Below are 16,483 nucleotides of genomic sequence, written 5' to 3'. Positions count from 1 at the left end.
AATACTTCATTTAAGAAACTATAATAATGAAGTGTATAAAATGTATGTCGCAAAGAACAGATACTTAAATCCTTAAATATCTTATACCTTTATTTACTTAAATGTATCTTGTATTTACACGCATCAGTCAACTCACTCACCGAAAAGCTAACCCTAATGCAAAAATGTTCAACCGACTGAGATTTCCTTGACAACGTTCTTCACAAACACACCTGCAATTATACAGGAGACACGCAACAAGAGGCGAACAAAGAAGAGCTTAGCTCCAGTGCTGATAGCAAAGTAAATAATACAAATTCTCGCAATTTTTCTGTAATTAACACATCCCTCGCTTAAACGAGAAAAGGGGGAATTCCCATCACACATGCCATATATCATATATATATCTCGTTTGTTTGGACTGCAAGTTGAATGGGCAGGCGGAAGGGACCGCTTCAGGCATGAAACCTTAACACCAGGTGAAAAAGGGGGCCTCCAGATGGGTGGAATTCGCTTAGGACCGACTCGACTTGGCTAACACATAAAGCACAAAAGTGTTGTTAGCTCGCTTCGCATTTTTATGAGCTGTTCATGTGAAAGGACATGCAAGCCATCTTCTTGTTATGTTAGTGTTTTGCTCATGTCAAGTTTAAGTGGCACCGCTCGACATATTTTATGCCATCCAAATTGGCTTGCTCCGCTTATGGCGACTTTAGGGTTTTATGGTCTGTCATTACTAAATTAGCTTTAATTGGGTAAATAATCATTGAATTACAAACAATTACCAACTTTTTTTAACAATATGCTAATATACATTTCCTAAATAAATGTTTTAAACATTTACAAGCCAATGAAAAACTTTTAAAAATAAAATATTAACTTCTTTGTTGTATACATCACAAAAAAAAAGAAATTATAATTTATACAGATAGGGCAAAAGTAATAGAAATATCAACAATTTAAAATGCCAAAAAAAACGCATACATCTTTTCGACCATTTTCAGAGCAACACAAAAACTTCGTTATATAAAATGCAAATTATTTTGCAATTTGATTTCATTATACAATCCCAGTGAGCATTATCAAGTACAGACGCTCCTTGTTTTTCCGTTCTGCCATTTTGCATTGACAAGCAAACAAACCCGAAAACTCGGAAAACTGCAGTGCAAAAGAAAAACTTGAAGCAAGGTGTTGTATTGTTGGTGTTGTGGTAACAGGTGTGTTGGAAAAGCTGAAAAACAAGCGAAAAGCGCCGAGTGCACAGTCTGTTCGAAAAAGTTGATTGTTGTCTAGTTTTGTTTTATTTTACAATAATACTTTTTTTTTTCCTTTTCATTTCAAAGTTTGCGCCGAACACAAACCTATTTACATTGCATAATATTCCGCAAATATGTTAAAATGCCCGCATTGTTTATTGATATTAAACTAGATGGGTAAAAAGTTTTATTTGTCTAGCAAACTGGCTAACAAAAGCAAAATTGAACGCAAGCATTTTTGAAAAATTTCCATTGTGGCTTATTAATAACCCGGCATCTGGCCAGGTTTCGAGTTATAATAACGTAACCAATGGTGAAAAAATATGTTTGTAAACTTTTTAAGGGTTATTTTCATGTCCGATGTGCAACCAATAAGAGTCAGTCATCATTAACACCGGCTTAATAAGCTCACATCAGACAGATAATGAACTTTATTAAGAAATATGAGACGTTAGCAAAGCATAGTTCAACTGACTAGTTGAAGGCTCATTAGCAAAAGCGGGAGAACTTATATTATATTCTGAAGGGTGCCACAGAAATCGGTTACCTCTAAATTCTGGTAGAACTTTCATTGGTGTACGCAAGCATTCCGACAGAATAAGTGATTATTTTAACACCTTTGATAAAATCACGAATGATTATAAAAGACAGGAATATGATTTCCCTAAATGAGAGGGATCATAGATTGGCTTGTGTTTTTGGTGTAAGAATAACTGGTAAAAAGAAAATCCAAACGGAAGAATAGTTTTAAAGATAGTTCGGTATAACTAAACATATTTTATATAAATTTTTAGAAGGTCAATGTATTTTATTTTTAAGACACTAGTGAGATCCACAAAATATTTTCCAAACTATATTCAAAGCCTTTTAATCCTTTCCGAAAAGAAACCCGATGAATGGCGGCTCTCCAATTAAACTCATAAATATGTACCCTTTCCATTCAGTTCGTTCGGCACCAAAGTTGTTTAAAAAACTGTTTTCAAAAGTGTAAACTGAAAGCAAATATATTTGCAGGCGCATAAAAAAGCCATGAAAACTGGCGAGTGACATGTGAAAGGATGTGGATGTGGATGTGGATGTTGCGGCAGGATAGCTATAGCTGGCAGGCAGTTGGGCGTAAACCACTCAAACGCGCAAATAAATACACCGCCCGCATATAGAAAGGTGGGCGTGGCAAGGCGAGGCGAGGTCCTTTGTTTGCCCCACTGTGTATATGTTTGTGTAGGCTCACGTATGCCCCTGAATGTGTGTGTTAATTTGCCAACAAAGACACGTACACACAGGCAAACAGCATTTAAGAGATTTGCCAAAAGAGAAAGTTCGCACCTGAAAGACATCCCTGAACTGAAGTGTTTACCTTGTCATTGCTATTAATTTGAGCGCGCAACATAATAGCTGTGTCAATATTTTTTCAACATTTTCTAAAAAGGTGCGAGTCCTTGAAAATAGGCAAGGGGAAACCAAAGAGTATATTATGAATACAACTTAGCGACATGTTACGATATAATGGGGTTTATAGATAAATTCCAGGGGTATGGTATCTCTCAGTGTCGGAATATTTTAAAATAATAGAATTATAAGAATACATTAGATTAAATAACATTTTTTGGTCCTCTAAGTACATATTTCATTGAAGTTTTTTAAGATTGTGTACACTAATTTCAACATCTGATTGATCTTGTACTCCCTGCTATCAGACTTTCACTCTCCGATTTTCAACAGACAACAGAACAAGCAAATGCGACTAAATTGCGACTACACAGGGAAAACCCTGCAGCGGGATAAAATCGCCCCGTTGGCAGGCAGGGCATATCAATCAACGTTCTGAAAGGGACTCCATTGTGCGTTAACAAGTGGCACGTTGTCGGATTGATACACAGGCTCAAAAAAGCGAGCGGAGGAATAGAAAAGCAGGGCAGGGACAGGCCAAAAACCGAAACCAAGCCAACCATGATGTATCTATAACAGAGCCTTGGCTTTTCCAAACGTTTTCGTAGCTTCAGCTTTTTGCCCAAGGATCACTCTGCCGCTCACATCCAACATACACCCAAAAAAAAATATAGCTGGAAAATAAAGTAAAAATTAAAATAAGATAAATTAAGAAAAATTTTGGTCCTATGAAAACTATTTAACAAATAACCAACAAAAACTCGATAAAATAATTTTGAAAAAAAATTTAGCTGGATAATAAAGAAAAAATTATTAAAAGGTATATTAGGAAAAATATTGGGCCTATGAAAACCAGTTATTTTACATATTAAGAAGCTTATACTTTTTGTTCAATTTAAAAACAAGCAAGACATCTAGGTCTAAAAGTATTTTATCTTTCTATTGTCCTATAATATGTTAATTAATGGTTTATTATAGTTATTTTTTTAAGTGTATGGCTGTGATTGCTGGATTTCGGAGTTTTTATTCCCTGTGTAGATGCCGGCTGCAACTCAAACATCAACAGTTGCGCCACTACTTGCAGGTTCCTTCAGATGTAGATGGAGCTGTAGCCATTCTCGTTTGGCGGAGTATGTCACCGACAACGTGGCCTACACACACGAGTTTGGCAGGACAAAAGATATCAAGGGGGGAGGGGGACTGGGATCCCGGGGATAGTGCTCGAACAAGTCATCAGCCATGTACAGGAAGTTAGTTAGGCGGGCCCAGAATGCCATCCGAGTGCCAGTCTCATTCCCAGTTGAGGCTCTGCCAAAATGTCACCAGCGACAAGTTGTTCAAACAGCAAATTACATGCAGCCTTAGAGCTTGCTTTTCTGTGGGGAAGGACGATCTGCCTTTAAAGTCTTTGGCTCCAAAGATTTTTTGTACAAATCCCCCAACGGTGGCGGCATTTTGAATATGCCTTCCCTTTGCATTTTCCACCTTTTTGGCCCAGCATATGTATGCCATATACGGTTGCTATTGTTGGTGGTGAAAATACATACAAATATATTTACATACCTCGTGCCGCGCGGGTGTTACTTTTGGGCTTGTTGAGGCACAAAAGTGCACTCGGCTATTGAAAATCCAACAACTGATAGCAGGCGCTGCATACAAAGCAGCCAGGGGAAAAACAACTGGAGAAACGATGAACTAAAAGCGACAAAAAAGGTCGAAATAGTAATACTCTTTCAAGAAATAGTCGAGGACTAAAATTATATAACACAACAAGAATTATTTAACATTGAAATGTATTACTTTGTTAATAAAAACCACTTGAAACTTGCTTAAAAATAAATAATTAAATTCTTTGGCTGACTCAAATCATACAGACCAGCTTCATGGTCATTTGAAGTGGGACTCAGAGAAAATAGAGTGGAATATATAGGAAGTCAGGGAAAATGGAAAAAAGGCTTGATAGGCAGAAAAACAACATCAACAAATCCTGTGGGGACATATCCTTTTCATACATATTCTAGCACAATCTCCTTACTGCTCTTTAAAATGAAAAGTTTTAGGAAAAATATCAGCTCGATTCATTCATCATCGTTTGCTGACTAATTGATTTAAGTTTCCTTTCGAACTCATTAGGTTCTCTAATGTCCCCAAAGTCGACAGAATATATGAAAATCATTTTTACTATTTGTGCGAGCAAGGACATGTGAAAAGTTGAAGCAAAAGTTTTCGGATAATTGATTTGCATTGGGAATAACCCAATTCGGGTACATACATTCTCCATCCTGATTGCCAATTCTGTAAAAACTGAAAGCACATTTGTCACAGAGGTTTGAGGTGAGAGCCTTGTTACTTGTAACAAAAACCCTCCGATTAGTATTGCCAAATTAATGATAATATTGTAATTATTTTTTAAACATTTATCAACCTGTATATTTAACTTTGTTCAATCGATATTTTAAATCCAAACTTTTAACTGCCTCATTGTACACAACGCATTGCAAATAAACACATCATACATTTTTATTGCGAAAATTGTGTCAAACATTTCTGATAAGCATCAGGCAATGTACATCAGTAAAAAACACGACAATAATAGCACAAAAAAAAAGCAAATTGTCTACAAAATTTTTGACAGGCAATTTGCCTACACACATTTCTCCCCCTTCCCCCAAACATTCCGCCTTATACTGCCCGCATTTCCCTCCTCGTACCAGCTTTTGCTAACATTTGAAATGAGCAATTTTCACATATTTGTATGACAGCATTTACGGCACACACTCAGACGAAACTGAAGCAACATTAAGTCATAAAAATAAATAGTTGGACCCAGAGAACGACGATACCAAGCAGTTATATTCGAAACGGAGTCAAGGCAACGCCCCATTCGGGAAATGGTGGGGCCTATCCAACAGCCAAATGTGGGTACTGGACTTTTTAATGCTGATGAGGCTGACCCGACACCACCTCCTCTGCTCCCCGGGAAATAGAGAACAATTTTAGAGGAGAATGTGACATTTACCAAAAATATTTTAACAGGACCTAATGGAAATGAAATGAATGTTCAAGCTAAAATGTATAAAAATAAATATTTATGAAAATTTTGTCAAAATAACTAATAGAAACAAATTGAGTCTATCAAAAAAAATGATAATCAATATTTATTGTTTGGTTAGATTAAAAGTGTGCAAAAAAAAACCAAAGAGCGCTATTGTCGAAGGCCTCGACCATTAGATACCAGTTATTCAGCTAAAAGTAGTGCGAGGGAGATGGAGATATGCATGCAGCAAATTGGTTGTTTTTGATATGTTACACTTTATTTGCTTATAACTGTTTAATAAATGGTCCGATTTAAACATTTTTTGGCTTGTAGATGGTCATATCACCTTAACAAAATATTAATTAGACACGTTGAAACGGGCGTAGCAGATTCCTAAAATAAAATTGCGCTGCACAAGAACCTCACTAATCTGAATGCCAAATCCCAACTTTCTACCTTTTCTATATTCCGAGACCTAAGCGTTCATATGGACAGACGGACATGGCTAGTTTGGCTTGGCTAGTGACTCTGATCATATATATATCTTACAGGGTCAGAAACTCTTCCTTCTTCCGCCGAATCTAATATTACTCTTCGTATAACCGGTAACAAATATTATGATGAAATAAATTGAAGTGCACTATCTTAAACTTATCTAATCGATTAGTTTTCATTCATTATTAGTATATTTTCAACTTTGGAAAGTGCCCTGTTTTAAAAACGCATTAAACTTTCCAAATACTTTACGCTCTGAACTAATAAACAGACACCGTCTGTTTTCTCAACTTCTTAAAACTTCATCAATTCATTTACGATATGAAAAGAACGAAGTCAAAATAAAAATCGCAAAACAAACTTCTCGATATCGCAGACAAATTAAAAGCAAGCACGGTAAAGTTTGCAATAAAATATGTAGGAGTTGCAGAGCAAACTTACTGAAAATACAAGTAAAGTGAACTTTAAAATAATCCCGTTCGGTTCGACATGACAATTAATAATCGTTGGGAAATCGGGGAAAATAGGGGAACGGGGGAATCGGGAAAGTGTTTGAGCTGGGATATATAAATGAACAGACCATGTCAAAGTTGCACTCGGCGATGCCACTTGATAATTTTGTTTTGCTACCCGCTTAATCGCTCCCCCGAGAACAATGCATCCTAGTTCGGTCCAGGATGCTCCATGTCCAACGCCTCTCGAGCAGCCGGCAATGTCGGCAGCATCACCGGATAACTGTCGAACGAATTGATATTGTTTACTTTTAATTAAAAACAATTTGCTTCGCTGGCTCATAGCCACAGCACATTGAGCAGCTCTCCGGCCAGGACTCGAACTCGCATCGAAAGCTGACAGGGAGCGAGGTCCCAGATCCTAACTGCAATCTCACAGTGCACTGAGAAAAAATCGTGGGCATTGTCTTGAACTGATAATATCAGGACACCAACGTTTACGATGATGCAAATTTAGTTCACTAGTAAATCTATTTCATTTCGGATTAACTGACAAAATATAGTTACCAACATTTTTTTTTATAATTTTCAAGACAACAAAGAAAGGTATATGAAAATTCCTTTAATCAACATCCTTAACAATGCGATTATTTTAACTAGCTGTTGAGATAGTGTGTTTCCTCTGTGTAGTTGCACTTCTTAATCGAACTTGAGATACTCTGATATCCAGGTCCTTCTTTTTGTTAATGGAAATCAAACTCCTTGTGTGAAGAAGTTGCCCCTAATGGCATTCGTCGTAGACTTTGCTTTTAGATTCCCCCTTTTTTCTTGTTCTTGGTGGTAATTTAGATAGAGGGTTCGATAGAGGGTTCTATATGAAAAAACCCCTTCTGAAAAAAGCTATTTTAAATTGAAAAATAAGCAGAAGATAAAAGACCACCTTTTCTTTTTTCAAATAATTTGTAAGCCCGTCCAGGCCCATAACCTTTAACATACCCAACTCCAACCTCTACTCTCTGAGCACTGTCAGGCAAGAATTTTACATATTTTATGTCCATTTCCCGCCGACTTCTAATTAAAAGCCCGACGCCAAGGCCTTAACCCTTTTTAAACGGCTCGAACACAAGTTCGCCCACCGAAAGTGTTTAGTTGTGAAAAAAAATGTACTTAAGAATTTATGCTGAGAAAAGTTCTGTCGCCTTCAAAGTAATCCAAAGTCTTCGCAAAACTTAACCAAAAAAGTTACTCCTAGTTTTCGAAGGAGGCCTATCTCTTTAAAGTTTCACCTGCCCAGATAAAGTCGCAAACTTTTGCGTTCATTTCAAAATTAATTAAACGTTTAAGACTGGGCCGTCGTGTCTCTTGAATAACCAAAGTTCGTAGAGATTTCGATTGGCGAAGGACAATGGCAACATTTAATTGGGCTTTTCGATAATAATTGGCCACAAGCGGCTTAAGGTGTACTACCTAGCATTTTTGCAGAGCAGCCTTAAGCTCGGAAACTGAAAAATTAAGCACAAAATGCAAGGCTTTTGAGGCTCTTTTGTTTGTTGGGACTTTGGTCAACTTATCGCTACCAAATGAAACTTTTTCGCAGACAGGTTGACTGAGTACAGTGTGTACTTATGATTCTATATAAGTCTATACTTACGTGGGTTCATATTTTCTCACCATACCCAAGAGAGTTTTCCTTTGTTTGTCGCAGTTTAAGCGGCTTAAACATTGAACTTGATTGTGTCTGCGCTGGCCGCAGTCTGCGATTGATATCATTTCTGTCAGACTCATAAGCCAATAAATAGTAATAAATATATATAGCCAAAGCCAGATGAATTTCAGTTGCAGACCGATAGGGGACTGTGAACGAAAATAAATATGAGCTTTGCAGAGTAAATACAATAGTAAAAGGAAAGTCCAAGGAAAAACATAATGCTTTAATGTATAAATCTAGTTCTCATGCTTGTTTTTTATATTTAAAAATTCCATACGCTTTATTAAATATGAAATTAATGTAATTTTAAGTTATATGCAATTCCGCATACCATACTTACTAATCTTTGATAATGACTGATATTTTATGATAATTACTACAAGTTGAGTAAATACTTAATTGCAGCCATCTGCCCTTACATTAGCTGTCTGAAAACATTTACAAAAGCCAACGTGCCACTAATTGGCTCGCGCCTGCATTATTAAGCCGACCGATAGCATAATAGGTATTATCGGGAACAAATCGAACCATAAAATTAAACTGCAAGCTCGACGAAATATTCATACATCATGAACTCGACAATGCTGTTTGATTGATAAACCCATGCATGGCATGGCCGAAACTAGATTTGGTGAAGTAACCAAACCCCTCGATTTCAGAACCCCTGCAACCAAACACTCCATGAAATTGGCAGCATATCAAACTAAACATCGTATGAGTGTGCTCGATATTGATGTTCCTGGGTGTGTGTACTTTGTAAATAGTTTGCGCTGATTTTAGCAACAAAATAAATTGCAACAATTATGTTTGGGTACGGTCTATGCATGGATTTCGGGATAGTATGGGGTCCTAAAGTGGGAATAACCCACGGCAACTATCGGAAAACTGTTTCAAATAAATACAATGTAATTATTGAGCCATACAATGCACTAACACAGGCACCTAGCCATTCATATACATATGCAATCAGGAATTTCGTAATTATATTTGGGAAGCTGTTAATCACAAAATGCGCGGCCTATGCAAATATCGCATCCAGGTGAGCTGCAGCCTCGAACACAATCCACACTCTGAATAATTAATGCTCTTTAACCAGTGGATAATCAGGGCTTCCAGTGAGCTTTGCTATTTATAAAACTTTTCAAATAATATATATTTAAACACTAATCGACTTGTTCTTTGTAGCTTTACTGAAACATTTTATTGAATAATACAATTTCTTTCAATAAAGGGCTATGTAAAAACTGTTCGGTGGTCTAATTGTATTATGCATTTTTGATATTTTGAACATACCCACAATATATTCAAAAGCATACTTTTTAAAAAAGGGAAACAAAATGTCGTTAGGGATATTTTAAAGCGGCAACCCTTGTGTTTGCATAAATATTTTATCACTTTATTATACAGAGTCCAATACGGACTTTTGGCAGTTTAGCTGGGGCAATTTGCATACGGGGTGCTAGTCCCAATAGCTTGCATATTTGGAAATTAACCAAATATGCCGTTGATTTGTTGCAAACTCTGTTAATTTATTTGTTTATTGAATTTATATGGCAATCGAGGGCCGCGTACGTACATATAAACACATATGGTATAATAAGTGAGTGTATGCAAATTACGTTGCCACCTTTTATAGACATTTATTTCATGTTTGCAGCATGCCAGACATTTGTTTATTTGCCACCGGCCCCTGTCAACATTGTGACAGCAGGCTTACACGCGTAAAAATTTTAATTAGAAAATCTGTAAAAATATATCAAACATTTTCACACATTTTGCGACAGCCCGAGCCTGCGCAAATATGCCAATTGTTTGCTGATTTTTGACAAGGAGCCAATGGAATGTCAAAAATGCTGACAGAATATGGCCAACGATATTTATCATGAGAATTTATTTAGGTTAATGAATATGAATATGAGGTCAAACATAGCAAGAGGTGCGGAAATACCTGTTTAAACTATTCAATCCGAACATCGAGGTACTTGCTTTAAACACTTTCACTCGCTGATTAAGTCGATATCCTTGCCAATCATGTCCAGAGTCAATTGGCCAGGAGTCCCTCGACACATTTTGACGATCAAGTGGTCTGCGATGAGAATTAAGCCCCAGAAGCCAAAAGGTGTGAATCGGTTATCATTGGCGATAAAGGACGTGCCACGCCCCCCCAACACAACCTCAGCGAAATGCCTCCCCTGGGTGACGTACGGATAATATTGCTGATGCTCCTGCGCTGCTGCCACAAAATTCAATCAATATAATTGCAACACTTTAGCAAAGGACTCTGTCAGGATAACACACACACGCACACACACACGTACAGCAACCTTTTGCCCGCACTTGCACACTTGGTAAATGTGTGTGTGTAACCAAGGCAAATTGCGTAAACAATGTAAAGCGTTTCAAATTTATACGTCGGCCCCAAAAACTTGCCCCAAAGGAACCGGCGACAAGAGCAACTGATGACGAGCTAAAAAAGGAGTAAAAGGACCTAAACATAAACCTGCCAATGTGTCTATGTGTGTGTATGTGTGGGGGGGGGGGGGGGGATAAGTGAGTGGAAAGGTGTATCGAGGAATGGTAGAAAGAGACGACATGCCAGTATTTTCGAGTAGAAGTTTATGCACTTAATTAAGCTCCAGCTACCACAGACCATATACTCTAGTGAAAGAGAAATTTCACTGAAATAAATCAGATTTCTATTAGGAAATGGTGTTAAATATAAACTATTTGAGATTTTAATAAAGATAGATTTGATCACCTTTGGGATCTATGTATAGTTTTTTTTCTGATAGGTTTTTTAATTTGCAGTACCTATTTCGATAACAACAGTTTAATGTTGCACAAAATTATTAAAGTCAATTAATTTTTTTTTTTGCAGTGTAAAAGGTATGTTTATTCTTCGTTGCGATCTATATGTCAACGTATTTTTTCTGAGGTGTATTTTGCATTACCTTTTTCTTTATCAAATATGGTTGTTATTTAAGGTAGCGCCAATTTATTTAAATAATTTATCGCGCTTGAAAATCAAATTTTTTTCAGTGTAAAATGAACAGAAAAGGAGAAGTACACAAAACAACTATGTAGCTTGGCATGAAGACGGAGGTTCTCGAGTACACCCACCTTAAGGTCCCTCGAGCAAAGTTTGCCATTTCGTTGGGTGGGCGGAAAATGTGTCGCTGAATTACTCAAAACTGAAACTCAACTTTTCACCCCCCCACACACACACACACACATAAATGGCGTGGAAAGGATGTGGAAAGTGCGGTGAACTTGTAGCCACAGCTGTGACTTTGAAAATACATTCAATCATTTTCCGAAAGTTTTCCCCGGACATGTATTTTATTTATAGTTTTGCAGCTGAAAGAACTGCCCTTCTTCCGCATTTTTGAATCCAATTAAATTTAAAATTATCAATCAGCCATGCACATTATCAGCTTTGTTTACTTGAAAATAGGGTTAACTGACTAATTTGCTTAATGGTCCCAGGTCACGGTTCGTTTTACGCGTAATTAATACAACCAATTGACATAATTTTTGTGGTTGTCAGCATTAAATTAATTTCATTTTTAGCGAATAATAATTCTCGCAAAAATTAAAATGCTTATTGCAAGTGTCACACGGAGCAAACAAAATTCTGGTTGATTATACAACAAAATAAGGTAATTAGCGGGTCAAATAAATTGCACATTAAACAAATACGTAAATTGATTCAAGCAGTTGGGAGATACTTTAATAACATAATATTATAGGCAGTATAATAATACACACTAAAAACTAATGGGTCAAATTGACCAATGTAATTGTTATAAGGGCCCAATCCATCGAATTGTAAGTTTTATCTTAAAAATAGTTTAATGGTGTTTTACTATTAAATAGTAATCTTTTAATAGTAACCTTATTTTTAATAGTTGCTAACCTTTTTTTATAGTTACGAAACTATCCGTATTGGTCATATTTACCCATAACATTTTATGTGTGTATTTTGAAGCAATAAATCGAATGCTCAATCAGTAAATGAACAGTGAAATAAAACAAACAAAATTATTTGGATTCGACAAAAAGGAATGGCAATGGAAAAAAAAAGTAATTCTAATGAAGTTAGTAGATTCGGTATGCACTTTATTCCATTTGCTCGCTGAGCGTTTTTCCCCATAAAACCCCCCATTGCTGATTAGAGAAAGTGAGTCTCACGTACGGCAAGCGTTCGCCTTGAACTCTCTCTCTCTGTGAAAGTGCTGTTCCTGCCAGTGTTATTATTTCCTTATTCTTATATAAATCCATTTGAAATGCAACTTTTGCGCTAACGCATAAATCTTCAGCACAAATTGCAAACAAGGAGGAGGATCTGAAAAGAAGGCAGCAAAGCGTAGCTGCGAAGCAGTCAAACCATGTGTTCTGCCACTCCACATATGGGGGTATATACCCCATATGGGGATGTGTACTATATAAAAGTGTGTATCCAGATGCTTGTTTGTATATATATTGTCGCAACATCAGTCAGGATTAGTTGTAGAAGTTTACCAGTACCAGGACTAGTGGCCCCCATCTTGTTTGCCATGCTGTAACCGTCACGCAGAACGCTCCAGCATGCTGCCAGTTGTACCGCCCATCGCCTAGCCCCATTGCCCACTTACCACCCCAAAGGAACCACCCAACCACCCAACCACCCACCACCCAGCCGCTGCTGTTAGCCTTGTCCTTGTGTTGTGTCTTGTCTTGTTGAAGTTTTCTGCACCGACGTTGTTGTAACTGGCTTTGGCTGTTTGTCTTGTCTATTCCCTACGAATGTGTGCCAGGAAAGTTGCTCCCATTCTGTTTGCTTAACTCATTCGCGTTGAAAAGGCTATGGGAATTAGTTAAGCAATTGCGTCGAAAGTTCCACCAAATGTAAAATTGAAATGTTCCATTTAAGCACGATTCGGAGACATTTAGAATTGGTCGTCTTTCTAAAACATTCCTCGGCTCGGAGTTTAAAGGCCTACTCTCTCTATGATTTGGTATGCAACATAATACAATATTAATCAAAATGCCATGTATATACAACCCTAAACTGTCCAATAGGGTTGGTTAAACAGTTGATAGTGTCGATAATTTCGAAACTTGGTCATTACCGATGGGCACAATATCGATAGTATAACTAAGTAAAACAATCTTTGGTATTTTTGTGAAACAAATAATATTTTAAGGTATATTCAATTCCTTTTTAGTTTTCATTTGTTTTTGCCATTTTTTGTTTATGTATAATATTGATACTTTTTTATATTATAATATTATTTTTATCATATTCACTGTCATTTATTTGAGTAGACTCCACATTTTTCGAATTTTCAAAAGACGTACAAGGTTTATTTACAAATTAAATTGCGCTTGTATTACCATAAATCAAATTTTTCGTAACTTAGCAATTAGCCCCATTTTTCATTGATATACAAACAACTTTCCTGTGTTTAACAAAAAATTTAATTAAAAAGGACATGAAACCAAATCCATCCTTTAAAGTGCTGTGTGTTAAAACTTAAGCGGAACATAAGAATTAATTAGCTCAAAGAGCTAGTTCATATAACACGAAGCGTTTGTCGCGCTCTTCCCGGCTAATTGTGGACTTGTGCGGGTCGTTTCATTGATTTATGGCTGCTAATTTTAACGCATGGCGTTCAAAGTATTAAATAATAAACTCTATCCCGCCAAGAGGCTCTCGATCCCGCTGTTTTCCCAGTGCCCCGCCATAACTCCGCCCCCAAAATCATCCTCATCAGGACACCCTGCTGAGCTGCAATGTCGGACGAGTTGAGGCGCCATGGAATACGAGACTGTATGGTAAGAGAGGGAGGGGTTTTGGCCGCCTGGCAGACTTTACAAGTGTTTCGCTCGATTTTATGGGCCAGCTCAGAACGGGGCGGGACTTCCCCTTTCCCACGGGTTGTGTAATGAAATTAAAGGCGTAATGCAATACAGCTGGCAAAGTTTTTGCAGCGGTTATTTCCATGAGGCTCTCGTTACTCTTCGCTCTTTTGCCCGCCAGTAGCCGTCGTCGCTTCTCTAGACAGGCATTAAATTTAATTAATATCTTCCGTTTTTTAACAGACTGCAGTCTTCAAAAATATGATACCATTTTCTTTTGATTCTTTTGGCCTTCAATGCTTAAAGATATTCTTATAAGCTCTCAACAATTATAAGATAATTGTTAAGTATCAAAATATATAAAAATATTATATATTATATTGATTTTGGTATTTTTGGTATTTTAGATTAAAAAAAGTACTTCCGATATTTTCCCATAGAATAGTTTTCTAGTTGGCCATGCTTTTGAATTCATAATCACTTTTAACGTGACAATCAAAAAGGAAAAAGGCGAAGCTCGAACTAGCAAATTTATTAATTTTTATTTCTTTAACGACTCACAATGAATTCAAAAGATATTTTTTCTCTTGGTAAACCCGCCGAAATGGAAAAAACTCGCAGGTATTCATCAAACCCCGAGGATGCCTCCATATCGACTGCCCAACCGGCGGCTACATCAACACCTACTAATTTGATCCGCAAAAGCCCAAGAGTCGCGGTTCTTCGTCGGGAATCCGTAGAGTCAGATTTACGCAATTCTTCGTTGGTAGATCGAGTACCCGAGACTTGGGGACATATTAGGGGCCGTAAAACGATTCGTGCTCCCGATACCCCTGAGAGGGCTCCTCGAACCCGGAATGTATCAAGCAGTCCAAAAACCCCACGCACTTCCAAGCAGCCGAAGACACCACGAAGCGCAAAAAGGGTGGCAGGTTTAGTCAAACAAAAATATGCGCATATCAAGGGCCGTAAGCAGATTCAAGCTCCTAGTTCCCCAACAACGGAGCCTCAGTCTTCATTAAAGACACCGACAACACCGAAGGGTTCCCCAAAAACTACTACCCCTAAAAAACATCCTGAGTCTTCACCAAAGACACCGCCTCATACATCAAATTCAATGAACTTACGTAGTGGTGACTTACCAGTTCTAAATCTCCTACAATTTGACGCACCAATGGAACCACCAAAGAACCTTGCAAGGACACCAGTTGAATCACTATCGAACACACCAAAAAAGGCGCCGATTAAATCGGCGATGATTTCTCCAACCAATTCTCCGATTCAATTGACCACTAACTTACCAGGAAAGTCGTCAACTGGATCACCGAAAACCCCAACGATGAGTTCGTCAAGGAAGTCATCGATTGAATCCCCGAAATTCTCTCCAATAATATCGCTAAACACGTCTCCGAATCCATCACCAAGGAACTCATCAATTGATTCTCCGAAGTCTTTGCCTGAACTGCCGACTAGTTCTCCAAAGAAATCGTCAAGTAAGTCAATAATTAACTTACCAATAATGTTACCGAATAATCTAAAGATTTTTACCAAAGCCGATGCCCCAAAAGCAGGTTCCTCTGAAGTGGGCTCCCTTACAACCGGTGCCATTATAGCACCGCCGGACCTTCGAGTTGGGAATAAGCGGACCCTAACATCAAGTGGACCCACCTCGGTTGGTAACGTAAACACTTCTGAATCGTCTCCAAAACGGGCTCGTCTCCGTGTACTACAAGTCAACATGGGTTCTCCCTTCTCCATGACTCGCAGCAAGAAAATCAAAAATGTTGAAGTAGATCAGGATGACGACGAGCAGGTGTCAGTCCAGACATCAGCCAATGAAAATCAAGATGGTTTGCCTGAAGTTCTAGCCGAACCGGAGGGGTCCGGGCCAGGATCCGTGATGGATACCCAGATGGATGTACCCGGATTAGAGGCCGGAATGGAGCCTGGTATGCAGCCGGAGATCATCGATGCAATTTCATCCCCTGAAGCGAACGCAAATTCCTCAATGAAATGCAATGTAATGTAAAGACAACATCTCCATTTTGCGGGCTTTACACTTTCGTTTTAAACTATTAATATACCAAATAAAATCTAAATAGTTTAAAACGGATGATAACATTTTTTATTGTTTAGCAGCAATCTTTAAGGAAACAATATTTAGACCTTTTACTCTCTTTAAAAAAATGACAGACTAGAATTCCCTGAAATTATAGTACACAAGTTTTCCATTTGTCGCGACCCATAACTTATGATATTTTCATTTATTACAGTTCTTGGTTTTGTTTTTTGGTTTTTGCAAATAAAGATTATCATGAGGTTGCAG

General features: G+C 37.6%; 1 protein-coding gene across 1 annotated transcript; it reads left to right on the top strand.

The window, feature by feature from the left end:
• The first annotated feature begins 14,651 nt into the window (after nucleotides 1-14,651).
• LOC108011138 (uncharacterized protein DKFZp434B061) lies at nucleotides 14,652-16,249 on the top strand. Its single transcript, XM_017076220.4, has 2 exons — nucleotides 14,652-15,650; nucleotides 15,711-16,249. Exons 1-2 carry the CDS (start codon nucleotides 14,720-14,722, stop codon nucleotides 16,184-16,186), a joined length of 1,407 nt encoding a protein of 468 aa, XP_016931709.4. The 5' UTR covers nucleotides 14,652-14,719; the 3' UTR covers nucleotides 16,187-16,249.
• Nucleotides 16,250-16,483: the final 234 nt, after the last annotated feature.

Source organism: Drosophila suzukii, chromosome 2L, assembly GCF_043229965.1.
Source record: "Drosophila suzukii chromosome 2L, CBGP_Dsuzu_IsoJpt1.0, whole genome shotgun sequence".
NCBI classification, from domain to species: domain Eukaryota; kingdom Metazoa; phylum Arthropoda; class Insecta; order Diptera; family Drosophilidae; genus Drosophila; species Drosophila suzukii.
The sequence above is the reverse complement of the archived record's forward strand: the minus strand, read 5'-3'. Positions and strand labels throughout refer to the sequence as shown.

Coding starts and splice junctions, on each gene's coding strand:
- LOC108011138 (XM_017076220.4), top strand. CDS start 14,720: ATGAATTCAAAAGATATTTTTTCTCTTGGTAAACCCGCCGAAATGGAA. Junction 15,651..15,710: donor TTCTCCAAAGAAATCGTCAA/GTAAGTCAATAA, acceptor TTTTTACCAAAG/CCGATGCCCCAAAAGCAGGT.